Source organism: Vulpes vulpes, chromosome 10, assembly GCF_048418805.1.
Source record: "Vulpes vulpes isolate BD-2025 chromosome 10, VulVul3, whole genome shotgun sequence".
NCBI classification, from domain to species: Eukaryota; Metazoa; Chordata; class Mammalia; order Carnivora; family Canidae; genus Vulpes; species Vulpes vulpes.
In genome coordinates, this window is record NC_132789.1 from 88,663,433 (window position 1) to 88,675,614 (window position 12,182).

At 36.8% G+C, this 12,182-nt stretch overlaps 1 protein-coding gene across 30 annotated transcripts in view; it reads left to right on the plus strand.

Annotated features, from left to right (window-relative positions):
• The window catches only part of TRIM2 (tripartite motif containing 2), a 170,468-nt gene extending 158,965 nt beyond the window's left edge, over positions 1-11,503 (plus strand). For all 30 annotated transcript variants that reach the window (XM_072724878.1, XM_072724868.1, XM_072724866.1 and 27 more), the window contains 2 exons: positions 3,351-3,491; positions 7,066-11,503. In XM_072724878.1, the coding sequence (XP_072580979.1) occupies positions 3,351-3,491; positions 7,066-7,218 (294 nt within the window). In that variant the 3' untranslated portion in view covers positions 7,219-11,503. The remainder of the gene's footprint in view (positions 1-3,350; positions 3,492-7,065) is intronic.
• The last annotated feature ends 679 nt before the right edge of the window (positions 11,504-12,182 follow it).

Consider the following 12,182-nt stretch of genomic DNA (forward strand, 5'->3'; position numbering starts at 1 on the left):
GTGCGGGTTCCACTGAAGGTATGCCAGGTGGTCATGGGCAGTGCACTGCCAGACATTTTTATTTTAAAAGTTAAATGTTTATTTTTTAGGGTTACCTTCTGTTTATATCAAGGGGTGCTGGTTTGCACTTATAGAAGTGATATAGTTTTCCTTGTAAGTAAATTCATTTAAATTTTTTAAAGTGAGGCATTTTCAGAAGGAAAATAATAAGGAAACAGCATAGATGATAATATGCCTGTGACTAAAGTCCGCTCCATTGGGCAGCCAAATTGAAAAACAGCTATCGTTGATAACTGGAACAGCTACGTAGGGATAGGATTTCAACACCCAAAGATATTCTCTCTTCTGAGTCCTTCACTGCTTCATTTCCCCAGCTTGTCCCCAAAGATACGTTTAACCTGAGTAAATGGAAAGGTTTTGAACTTTTTTGGTGGGTGCCAAGTCCCTATGCAAAAATAGAGCAGAGCGGGCTGTGGTGATGGGACAGGAGGAAAAGAAAGGATGCCCACCATTGCTTCCTTCTCAGGCTGCTTCCTGCCATGTCGTCTGTCCCACGTTGCTGCCATAGTGATAGAGCGCCATCCCCACTCCCCCCACCTCCCTCCATCTCTTGCTCTCTCTCTCTCTCTCTTTATGTCTCTCTCTCTGGGACCTGTCTTGGTAAAAGAAAGATGACTAGGAAAAGTAGTGGTGGGGAGGAGGGAAACAAAGAGGCAATAGGGCAGTAGGGACTGGGCTATAGACCGTCCTCTGGGGTGGGGGTGGGGGGCTGTCACAGTTTTGCATGATGAGAGTAACTGGAAAGTAATGACAGGCTATTATCACACTTCCTTTCTTCTATTCCCTTTATGGAGGACTCCTTGAACGAGAGGGCGCGTGTAACCAGAAGGTAACCCATGTAGATGAACAGAGGCCAGCCAATGCCTGGCACCGCTCTGCCTACCCCCACTGGAAGATAGTGATATTAATCAAGTTGCTCTTTTCTACTAAAGCGCAACTGTGGCCTCAGAGCCTTTCCGTCCCAGTGCTCCAGGCAGCCTCTATGAATCAACTGGCATTGGTATGTGGGAGGACTCCTATTTACCAGCAGTGGCTGACAATGTAGAAGGAAATAATACCTATGTAAGTAATCAAGATGCAAGGCAAGGTAGCAATATTTTCTTAAAAATAGGTACATACAAAGTTCTGTAAGAATCCAGAAGAAAACAACAGATTTCTGTATCTCAGACTATCAGGGAAGACTGCCAAATGGAGGTGGTATTTGAGGTGAGCAGAATTTTTAAAATCAGGAAAGGATTTTCAAAGTCACAAAAACTTGCGTAAAAACTTGTTAGAAAAATCAAAGCTGTAAAAATTTACTATTTCAGCTCATGCATCTGCCTCTTAATTATGTTTTCATCTGAGTAATTTATAAGTAATTAAATGATGTTTTATTTATAATTATTAAGATTCTGAAAACTCTTCTAAGTTTTCAGTATAGTAGAGGTAGATTATTGTAGTAATTTAAACTCTATTTTCCCCTTATTTAAGAAAACCAGTCTTTTGTTTTTGTTTTTTCTCTTCTCTTTGATAGCTGTTGCCATATAGCTCTTATGGAATAGTTGGGCTTTTGTTTCCCATGTAACACGTGGCAGTTAGCAGTGGCTCTGTATTCTAGTTACTTCTCTGTTGGTCATTGTGAAAACTGCCTGTAGGTCAGGGCTAACAAATGGCCTAAGTCTTTAGCGGTCTTCAGTATGCATTCTCTTTTCATTGCAAAACAAGTAAGACTAAATTTGGCATTCTCCGTCATTCCAACATAGAGTGGAAGCATTTGAGCCATTTGGAGCATGCCAAGGAAAACATACTTACCCAGAGATCAATACAAGCAAACAAAAAGATCATTGGTAGGACTTAAAAAGGGAAAGATCAGAGAATAATAAATTGTGTCCTCACCAGCAAACAAACACTTTCATTGGTCTTTAAAACAAGAATGTTTCATGTAAAAGGATATAAAAAGGAGTCAGGAAAGATTTTTAAAACATAGCATCTTAGCAAAAGCTGGTTCTTGTCCTTTCCAACAAACCAAAGAGGTAGCTTACTTACTTGGCAAATTAATTGAATTAATTCAAGAAGCAGTCATGATTCTTCATCTTAAAGGAAGTTTAGCCTTTAGAGATGGAAGTTTCTCACTTTGCTTTCCCAGTGTACATAACTAGAAGAGTCATTTTAATCTTTCATGATCACAGAGGTGGCAATAGGAGAATCTGTAAAAGATCCTGAGATCATTTTCAAATTAGATCTGCACTTGGTATAGGGAACCCTTACTTTCATGGTGCTTTTTGCATGTAATACTTTTTGATTTGTTAATGAGTACGTCTACACATGTAGGCTAGGTGATAATGGATGCTTAAAATAATATCCTGGGTATATTTCACAACTGTTAAGTATCATCTGAATCATCAAGGTAAAAGTATGCATACTATAGTCTTAAATTTAAACACATATTTAAAAATTTAATTCTGCCCAAATCAGTAATCTTTATTTGATACAAATACAGTAATACTTCATTAATAAGAATATTTAATTAACTACAACAATCCATTGCTTTTCCATATCAGATATTAAAGAATTTGCTAAAGAGTTCTATGTAGCTCCCTACTTCTGTCAGCCCCCTCCCCTCAGTATGCTCCATCCATCAAAACCTTAGGGTCATATTAACTCTCTATTTTAACTAAATATATATGTTGAAAAAAGTATATAAAAAACCCTTCTCTTATTCTTTGCCTGTGCCATTAAACACACACACACACACACACACACACACACTCACACACACACACTTTCCCCTGATGTAAGTGTGAAGTCCAGCCTACTCTATCCCATGTTGAGTTTGCAAAAAGGTAATAAATTCTGAGCATTTGGCCTAACCAAAAACTTTTAGGTCCTGATCCAACTTTGATCATCCATCATGGTAGAAATACAATGCCTGTCCTTCAAATTTAGCTATTTATTTAAAGGCAAAAAAGAGTAATATTGTTGAAAGTTATAGCTCCACTTTCTCACCCTACCCTATATTTGTATATTATTTTGTAATTTATAACAAAAGTATTTTTCATATAAGTATTCAATAACCAGATATAAGCTAGAAATAAATGATTTAGCAAATGATAAATCAAATTTATGTAGCAAATTGGGGAGCCCTAAGTGATATGGGGGTCTACTTTGTAGATTTATTTCTTTTTTCAGAAAATTTTAAATCATAGGGCTTGTTATTAAAAACCTGTGCAGATACATATTTTTTAAGACTCATAATGTTGGCACAACTGTTTTCAACTTAAAATGAAATAATTTAAAAATATCTCTTCTAGGTGTTTAATCAGGAGGGAGAATTCATGTTGAAGTTTGGCTCAAATGGAGAAGGAAATGGTCAGTTTAATGCTCCAACAGGTGTAGCCGTGGATTCAAATGGAAACATCATTGTAGCAGACTGGGGAAACAGCAGGATCCAGGTAAGTGAAAATGCTAATGTATTTGTTTAGAGTGATTCCTATTTGTTCAAAGTGAAGAATTGGCTGTCTCCCAGCTGGAATGTTTTCCTTTCGTCATTGGTTAGGTTCTTCATAGACCATAGGTAATCTCACCAGAAGTGCTAAACAAAGGAAGGTGGAGGAGAAAAAACATCAACAGATTACCAGAGTGAAGCTCTCTGAATTGGGAATTTTTAACATGAATCCCATAGATCCCCAAAGTGTTTGTGGCTAGAACTCAAGAGGTCCTTTGAACAAAAATATTATATTACTATTTTTACTAGGTACTAATGAAAAACATCTTTAAAATTATGAATAGAGGCAGTTGTCACAGTAATTTCAGTAATACCTATAACTTTGTCACCAAGAGGAATCACAGATAAAGAGGAATCACAGTCAAAAGATGACTACTTCATATCCAGATGTACATGGGACACCTGGGTGGTTCACTTGGTTAAGTGTCTGACTTAATTTTGGCTCAGGTCATGATCTTTTATTTAACAGTTGCAGAGGTCTTGAATTATCATTTATGCTCATCATTCTTTCAAAAGTAGTCAGTATTAGACCCATCACTACTTCTTGTTATTTTGTGTGTTGGTTAAAAAAGTACACATATTACTATATCGCAATTTTGTAAAATTTTTACAACTGTATTTTAATATAATTGTTCTCCTTTATAATCCCATGTATTTTGTTTTGTGCATTTAAAAACATTATTCTGAATAACGAGTCAGAGGGGATGTCTCAAGGAAAATTTAAAAATATATTGACTGAAAGTGCAAATACAGCATAGCAAGTTTGTGGAGTGCAGCCAAGATAATTGTGAGAGGGTGATTTTTTTTTTCCCCAGCTCTGTTGAGCTATAATTGATATACTACATGTCACATGTTTAAGGTATACAGTGAGTTGATTTGATACATTTATATATTGCAAAATGATTACCATCATGGCTTTAGCTAATTTGTCCCTCACCATCACATTGTTAGCATTTCTTTTTTTGGTGAGAACATTTAGATCTACTCTCTCAACAACTTTCAAGTACCTAAGTTTTCTTAACTATAATCACTGCACTATGTGGTAGATCCCCAGAACTTCCTCATCTTCTAACTGGAAGTTTATATGCTTTGACCAACTCCCCATTTCCCCCACTCCTCAGCCCTGGTAACCGCCATTTAACACAAGAGGGAAATTAGTAGCACTGAATGCTTATATTAGAAAGTCAGAAATGGGGGCACCTAGGTGGTTGACTGTCTGCCTTTTTCTCAGGTTGTGATCCCGAGGTCCTTGGGTAAGTCCCACATTGGGCTACCCACGGGGAGCCTGCTTCTCCCTCTGCCTAGGTCTCTGCCTCTCTTTGTGTTCTCAGAAATAAATAAATAAAATCTTTAAAAATAGAAAGTAAGAAATCAGTAATCTGAGCTCCTACCTCAGGAAGCTGGAGAGGGAGCAAAACAAACTGAAAGCAAGCAGAGGGAAGGAAATAGTGAAGAGAGGATCAGAAATCAATGAAATGCAAGGCAAACAATAGAGGAAATCAGTGAAACAAAGTTGGTTCTTTGAAAGGATCAATAAAATTGACAAACCTCTAGGAAGACTGATAAAGGAAAAGACACAAAACACTAATATCATTACAGACTTTGCAGGCATGTGGAAATTCCTTTGAACAACTCGACATGTATAGATTTGACAATTTAGATGAAATGGACCTCAAAAAGTACAAATTCCACAAACTCACCAAATATGAAATAAATAATTTGAATACCCTAAAAACTATTAAGGAAATATAGTTCTTAATTTTTACTCCCCAAAAAGAAATCTCCAGACTCAGATGGTTTTATTGGGACATTCTACCCAACTGGGTGAAAGGCACAGGGGATTTCTCTGTCCTATCTTTGCAACTTACTATGTCTTACGAACCTACGATTATTTCAAAATTAAAAGTTGTCAAAAACAAATTTAAAAAATAGTATGTTTTCATGGTTTAGGAATAATGGTGTCATGAATGGCATTTGGCATTTTCGTATCCAGATGTCTTTTGTGAAGACTGCAGTAGTTAACAGTTTGAATCTGATACAGGTATTTACTTCTCAGAAAAAGGATTGAGGGGCATCTGGTTGGCTCAGTTAGTAGAGCATATGACTCTCAATCTCAAGGTGTGAGTTGAAGCCCCACATTGGGTATAGAGATTACTTAAAAAAATAAAGATTGATACTATAAATGTAAATCTAAATGCTTTTATTTCTCCATTATTTTTATCTTGCTTAATTATGCCAGTGGACATCTACACTTGAAAGATGTGATGGAAAGCCAGAATTGTATAAGTGATAGAAAGCCAGAAGCCAGACAGGAAACGAAGTGCACACAGCAGTTCTGTGTAAGACCACAGATGCTGAGATGTTTGGGTTATGGCCATCATAGCACCTGCCTAATCACACTGCCTTTTAAAAGAAACCTATGGGCCTAGCGGAATGGTCAAAAGAAAGCAGCCTGGGCCTTGTAAAGGAGAAGCACTCCTTTTATTTCATCGTGGCAGAAGTTTACAGACCAAAAGATGACTACTTCATATCCAAGTGTACATGGGACACCTGGGTGGCTCAGTCGGTTAAGTGTCTGACTTAATTTTGGCTCAGGTCATGGTCTTGGGGTCGTGAGATCAAGCCCCACATGGGGCTCTGCTCTGGGTGTGGAGCCGCCCTAAGATTCTCTCTCTCCCTCTCCCTCTGTCCTCCCCCACCAAAAACAAAACAAAACAAACATACATGTTGTAAGGCGCCTTGCTGGCTCGGTTGTTGAGCATGTGACTCTTGATCTCAGGGTTGCAAGTTTGAGCCCCATGTTGGGTATAGAGATTACTTAAAAATGAAATCTTTTAAAAAAAACCCACAAATGTACATATTAAGCCACTGACTTCTTGTAACTCCCTCTTTATTTTCTCATTGTATATTGTGACTCACGACCATACCTCTGTGTTCTATTTGCTGATATTTTCCCCTATTATGATTGGGAATAAAAGAGGCTGTAAGTAAGGGGGAAGGTGAAGGCCAAGAGTAAGAAACAAGGGTCCTTCATTTTCAAGCACCATTGAGGGCTATTCCTTGGGAACTGACTACTCTAAGAATGTAAGTGAAATCTGTTGGCCAAAAAAAAAAAAAAAAAAAAAGATATCTGTTGGCCAATGACATGCCTCCTTGTCAGTGACTCCAGGGCATAGAGAATGAGAGGAGAAAAAGCAAGGTTAAGTAGAGGGAAGGAATGGATTTATGATAGTGACCTAAACAAACCTCTGGGCTTACATGAATACTTTTTCTAAAGATTTATTTTTATTCATTTTAGAGAGTGGGGGAAGGGCAGAAGGAGAAAGGAGTCTTAAGCAGACTCTATGCCGAGATCACCACTTGAGCCGAAACCAAGAGTTGGATGCTTAACCAAGTACAACCCCCAGGTGCCCCTTACCTGCATGCTTTTATATTGAAAAGATTAGTAAGGGTTTTCTAACTCCTATTTCATCATATTACCGTAACTTTCTTGTAAAACGTTGACTTTGTATTTTTTACAGGTTTTTGATGGAAGCGGATCATTTTTGTCCTACATTAACACATCCGCTGACCCACTCTACGGCCCCCAAGGCCTGGCCCTAACTTCAGATGGCCATGTTGTGGTTGCAGACTCTGGAAACCATTGTTTCAAGGTCTATCGGTACTTACAGTAATGGTTGGGCAGCTGGACAGCCCCTTTCAAAGGTCTTGCACTATAAACTGGAATGGATTTCTCGACGCGGGACCAGATTACACTAGACTTTTCATGCTAGAAAGAATCAGTGATGAACTTTCCAAGGGTATTTCTGAATGTAACTATTTCCTTAAAAACTGCATATCTGATTTCTGTAATTCACTTCTAGGGTTTAAAGAAAAGAAATCCCTTCTACTGAATCTATGGAAACTGCAAAGTTTTACGCCTGTGAACTATGGCTTATCAGACAGGGATTTGTGTAGTTGAACTGATTTTGCAAATCAAACACTAAAAAAACCTAGAATATTTAAAAATATTCGTTAATCCTGTGAATGGTAGCTTTTGTGCAGAGCTTCCAGAAACAAAACAAAAACAAAATCTGTTGTAGTTACATACTTTATTTAACTTTGGTTACGAGACCCGGGGGATCTTCTAACCTCACTTTTACAGTAGGTATTACTCACGTGACATTTTTTGGTTACCAGTAACTACATATAAATTAGAAAAAAAATAATACCATTTTGTAAAACCCTCCCAGCTGTGATTAGGCAGGCCTCTTTTGAGTTTGGCACTTAAAAACCACTGCAAATTTCCCATCCTTTCTGGATTAGATCTAAGATCCTTTTTGTGTGTGCTTTTCACCTTTTCTCTCCTGCTCACCTTGTATCAAAAAACAAAGTCCATTTTCAAGGAATCCTGAAATTCCCAATCCGTTGAAAAGCGTATTACAATAGCAAATGCCACCTTTTGGAACAGCCCCCCTCAACTCCAGATTAATGAATTGGTATGTAATCAAGAGAAAGTTAGCCACGGTTTATGTGCCATGTTCTCACGTGTCTCTCCTCTTCCACTTCATGAAAGCGAAAGCTTTACCTCCTGCAAGATGTCAGCACATGTAGTAGGACACCAGTATCCTAGGACAGAGAGCCATAAGTAGCCCTTTGGAGGACTGATGGTGTCAACCAAAGGCATGTGATTGATTAATGGTTTCCCCTTAGAAAGCAAATGTTACCAAAGTTGTGTTATCTCGAAAGCATTACAGGTAAGGGCATGTTATGGTTATTTATCATTGTCTAATGAATAGTAGAGGCATTAAAGGACTATGTATACACGATTAGGGTAAGGTGTAGAATGTATCATATATATATATAGCTGAATCTTTGGTGTACTCAAATAGGCAGCACTCTGAAAGACAGAAGCATCGTCCAGCACATTCCTTTACCGCGCAGTTTAAAGCCGTCCTAGTAGAGCAAGCCCGAAAACAGGTTTACTTTTCACCATTGTCCAGTAATGATGATATTGGCTGACTTTTAGCCAGAAAATGGCCTTCTGTGCTTTCAAAAAAACAAAAACAGGTCGGAGGAAAAAGAAACGTTGAACTTGAGTTAAATTTAAGTATAAATGCGTTTGGAGAAATGTGAAGAATAATTTAGTTACTTGTGAATCTGTCATTGATACTGTAAAATAAAATGTGGTCTCTTTCCACTGTTTAATTTTCTACTCAGTTCTACCAAATACGATGTCATGTTTGGCATTTTCGATAATGACTTTGGGATCTCTTTCACTGAAAGCACCTTAGAACTGTACTATGAGAAAACATTTCCCATATGTATATGTTATGTTCATTGCTTATTAATTTATAATTCAGTCATTCTCTTCTATAGGACTTTTTTAAATGTAGAAGGGAAATCTAGCTACTTCCAATTGTCTATCAAATTTATTATGCCCAAATCAACCTCTGAAAGAAAATTTTTCATGAAGATTTACATTAGGTTTACCTTTTTGTTTGTTTTTTAGGTAGTTTTCGAAATATTTGAGACTATAATAAAGTCATAAAATTCAATAACATTTTTAGAATGTAAAACTAAGATACTGTTTGCTAACAACACTGAACTAATAATAATAAGTCTTTGAATTCAGACATTCGTATTCAGTGAGTGCTTACTAGGTGCCAAGCCGCTAATCTAGGCACTGAGGATACAGCACAGCCATGGAGAAAACAGACAAAACTCCCGCCTGCTTGGAGCTTACGCTCTAGGGAGGAATTTCATTTTGCCATTTACTAACATTCTGCATAAGATAAGCTAGACTCTTGATAGCTCCTAGATTCTTTAAAAGAAAAATTTTTAAATTGGTTAAATCAATTTTGGTTTATTTTCACAAGCAAAAATGGCTTCCTATTTAGGTTCTGTCACAGGCTATTGGTCTTAAGACTAGTTTACTTAAAAGAGTTATTTTGCACATCATTGAAATTTTTTTTTTTGTGAATTTAGCAATTAACCAGCCATCATACCGTAACAGGCTGGATATCTCAATAATAGATTGAATACAAGGCTAATTTTTTTTTAATCTGTCATTTTTGGCACAAACTGGAATGGAAAAATAGATACTTCAATTCAGACCTGTTCCACTATGTGTCACTGGAACATATTGCTGTGGGCACTCCAAGAAACACTGTATTTTCCCCCCCAACATATGTAGTCTCTTGTATGTTAAAGTATAGATGACATTTCACATTTGGATACATAGGAGCATTTACTGTATTTCTTAATAAGCATATTCGAGGAGGGGGAAAGTGCTGCTGATAAGCTAGGAATAGGCAAGATTTAAATGAAATTCTGTCACAATCTATGGAAAATGGTTTCTGGTAAACTGAGAAGGATATTAAAATAAGTGACTTTTTTTCCCTGAGCCATCATCGTTGTTTGATTTCTCTTTGTCAAGTGTACAGAACCTGTCATACATTCATGATAAGTAGCACTGAAAAATTACCCATTCAGATGTCCCCTGGGCACTTCTGGCAAAAGATTGCCAGTTCGAATGTAAAGGTCAGTGATGCAGTCCCACCCAGTATAGACCTCTCCTGCTGGACTTGGGGGACATAGTCACTCGACCATCCCGAAACACATGAATAAAAAGCCTTTATGACTGCTCACCATTTTTTTTAATGGTACATAGTATCTTGATCAAACTTTTAGTCTCTAGTAACTAAACAAGTCCCCAAGTTTCCTAATTTTAATTTAGTCTTTGACTAGATTTGAAACAAATACTACAGGTCCATGCAACTAGAATACACTTGCTTCTACTGCTAAGTATACAGGGTATGTCCTCACTTGGAGTTAACTGGAATAGCAGTACGGTAGCAAGTGTCTGTGGATCCTTACCATTGAAGGATATGCATAAATGCTTTGGTAATATCTACTGATAGAATTGGAGGAAATAGCAAATGAACCTTAGGTACTGTGCAGATCACTTCAAATGGGAAAAACCTTTTTGTACACTTGGACTCTATAGTATCCTCCCTATTCACCAGCTTCTGAAAAGGGAGGAGTATTTTTAGTTAAATAATTTAAAAACAAGACATTTCCAGGTAGGATAAAATTGAAGCTATTTGCTGCAGCCATCATCTAATTTTGCTTAAAATCGAAAGTGGTTAATACTGTTGCATTCTGTAAATGTTGCAGGGTTTTAAACTTTACAATTATTTTAATATTTTTGATAACTAGGAATCTAGTATTGCCATAAAGGAAACTAAGTGCCCATTAAAGATTTGTTTGGTATAAATAAATGATTTTTTTTGTTTTGTTTTAAATGACAGTAAGCTACAAATCATGATGTTTAATCTTAAACTTTCTGAAGATGAACTGTGTGGCAGTGATTGTGTGGTCTGTTTGTGGAGAATGTATGGAAAGCTATTAATATTCTAAACTAGATTAATAAATCGGCTATGTTGTCCCAATGAATGTACAGCACGTCCATTAACTTTCAAAAGCAACACAGCCTTAAACTCCGTGCTTTTGCTTTATGACATGGGAATGTTCTGTCCTCAACAGAGTGTATTCTTGTAATAGAATCCTTTATATCATTCTCAATTCTATTGCCTTTCAATCCTATGTATGAGTATTAAGGGTTTTTGCTTCCTTTTTTTCTTTTTAAATTTTGTACATTCCATCTTTATAGGTCTGTTTCATACATTTTGTGTATAGAACACTAAGTCTTGCGCTCTCTGACATTGATAACTGATATTCTCATTTGTTCTTTTACGAATCGAAATGCTGACTGCCTATTTAAAGAAAAGAATGAACGCTGTGCATCAAAGTGTTTGTATGTTCGTAGCTACATACGTACCACAGTATTTTGGATGCTTTAGTCTAAATAAAACTTTAAATTAATTCTGTCTTGAAACATAGGAGAAACAAGTTTCATGTGTATATCTTTACCATGCACAAAATCTCAAATCATTATAATAAAGCTTGTTTTCTCCATTTCCAGGGTGAATGTTTATTTTACATATTGTTTCCTTTTTTAATAAAGGGAAATGTAGAATATGTGGAAGATACCAATACTCAACCAAACTGTGTAGTTAAATTAGTAAAAAAATTTTTTATGATACTAATAATCTGGTTAGCATTTAGGATGTATCTTTGAGAGGAATTTGGAAAACCGTGACACATATTTAGAAGGTGAAATAGGGGACGCCTGGATGGCTCAGCCGTTGAGCGTCTGCCTTCCGCTCAGGGCGTGATCCCGGAATAGGGGATCGAGTCCCACGTCGGGCTTCTTGTGGGGAGCCTGCTTATGTCTGTGCCTCTCATAAATAAATAAAAATCCTTTAAAACAAAAAGAAGGTGAAATAGACCAAAATCACTATGCTTAAAGAATCACAAGATAGATCTTCTAGAAGTCGTGGCAGTCACATTTCTACAGAATGAAGAACTAGAAAGGATCTCACTAAAAATACTGTCTTTAGAAAAAAATAAAAATACTGTCTTTAGGGTCCAAAATTTAATTAATGAATAAAAATTTTTATACTACATCAAGCCAAGCATTTCAAGCAGTAGTCATAATATCTAAATAATATGTCGGACAGTCCTCTGGAGGTTCTGTTGTAAAGGAACCTGATGGTGGATGTATAAATAATGGAGTATCACTGTCATATTCTTG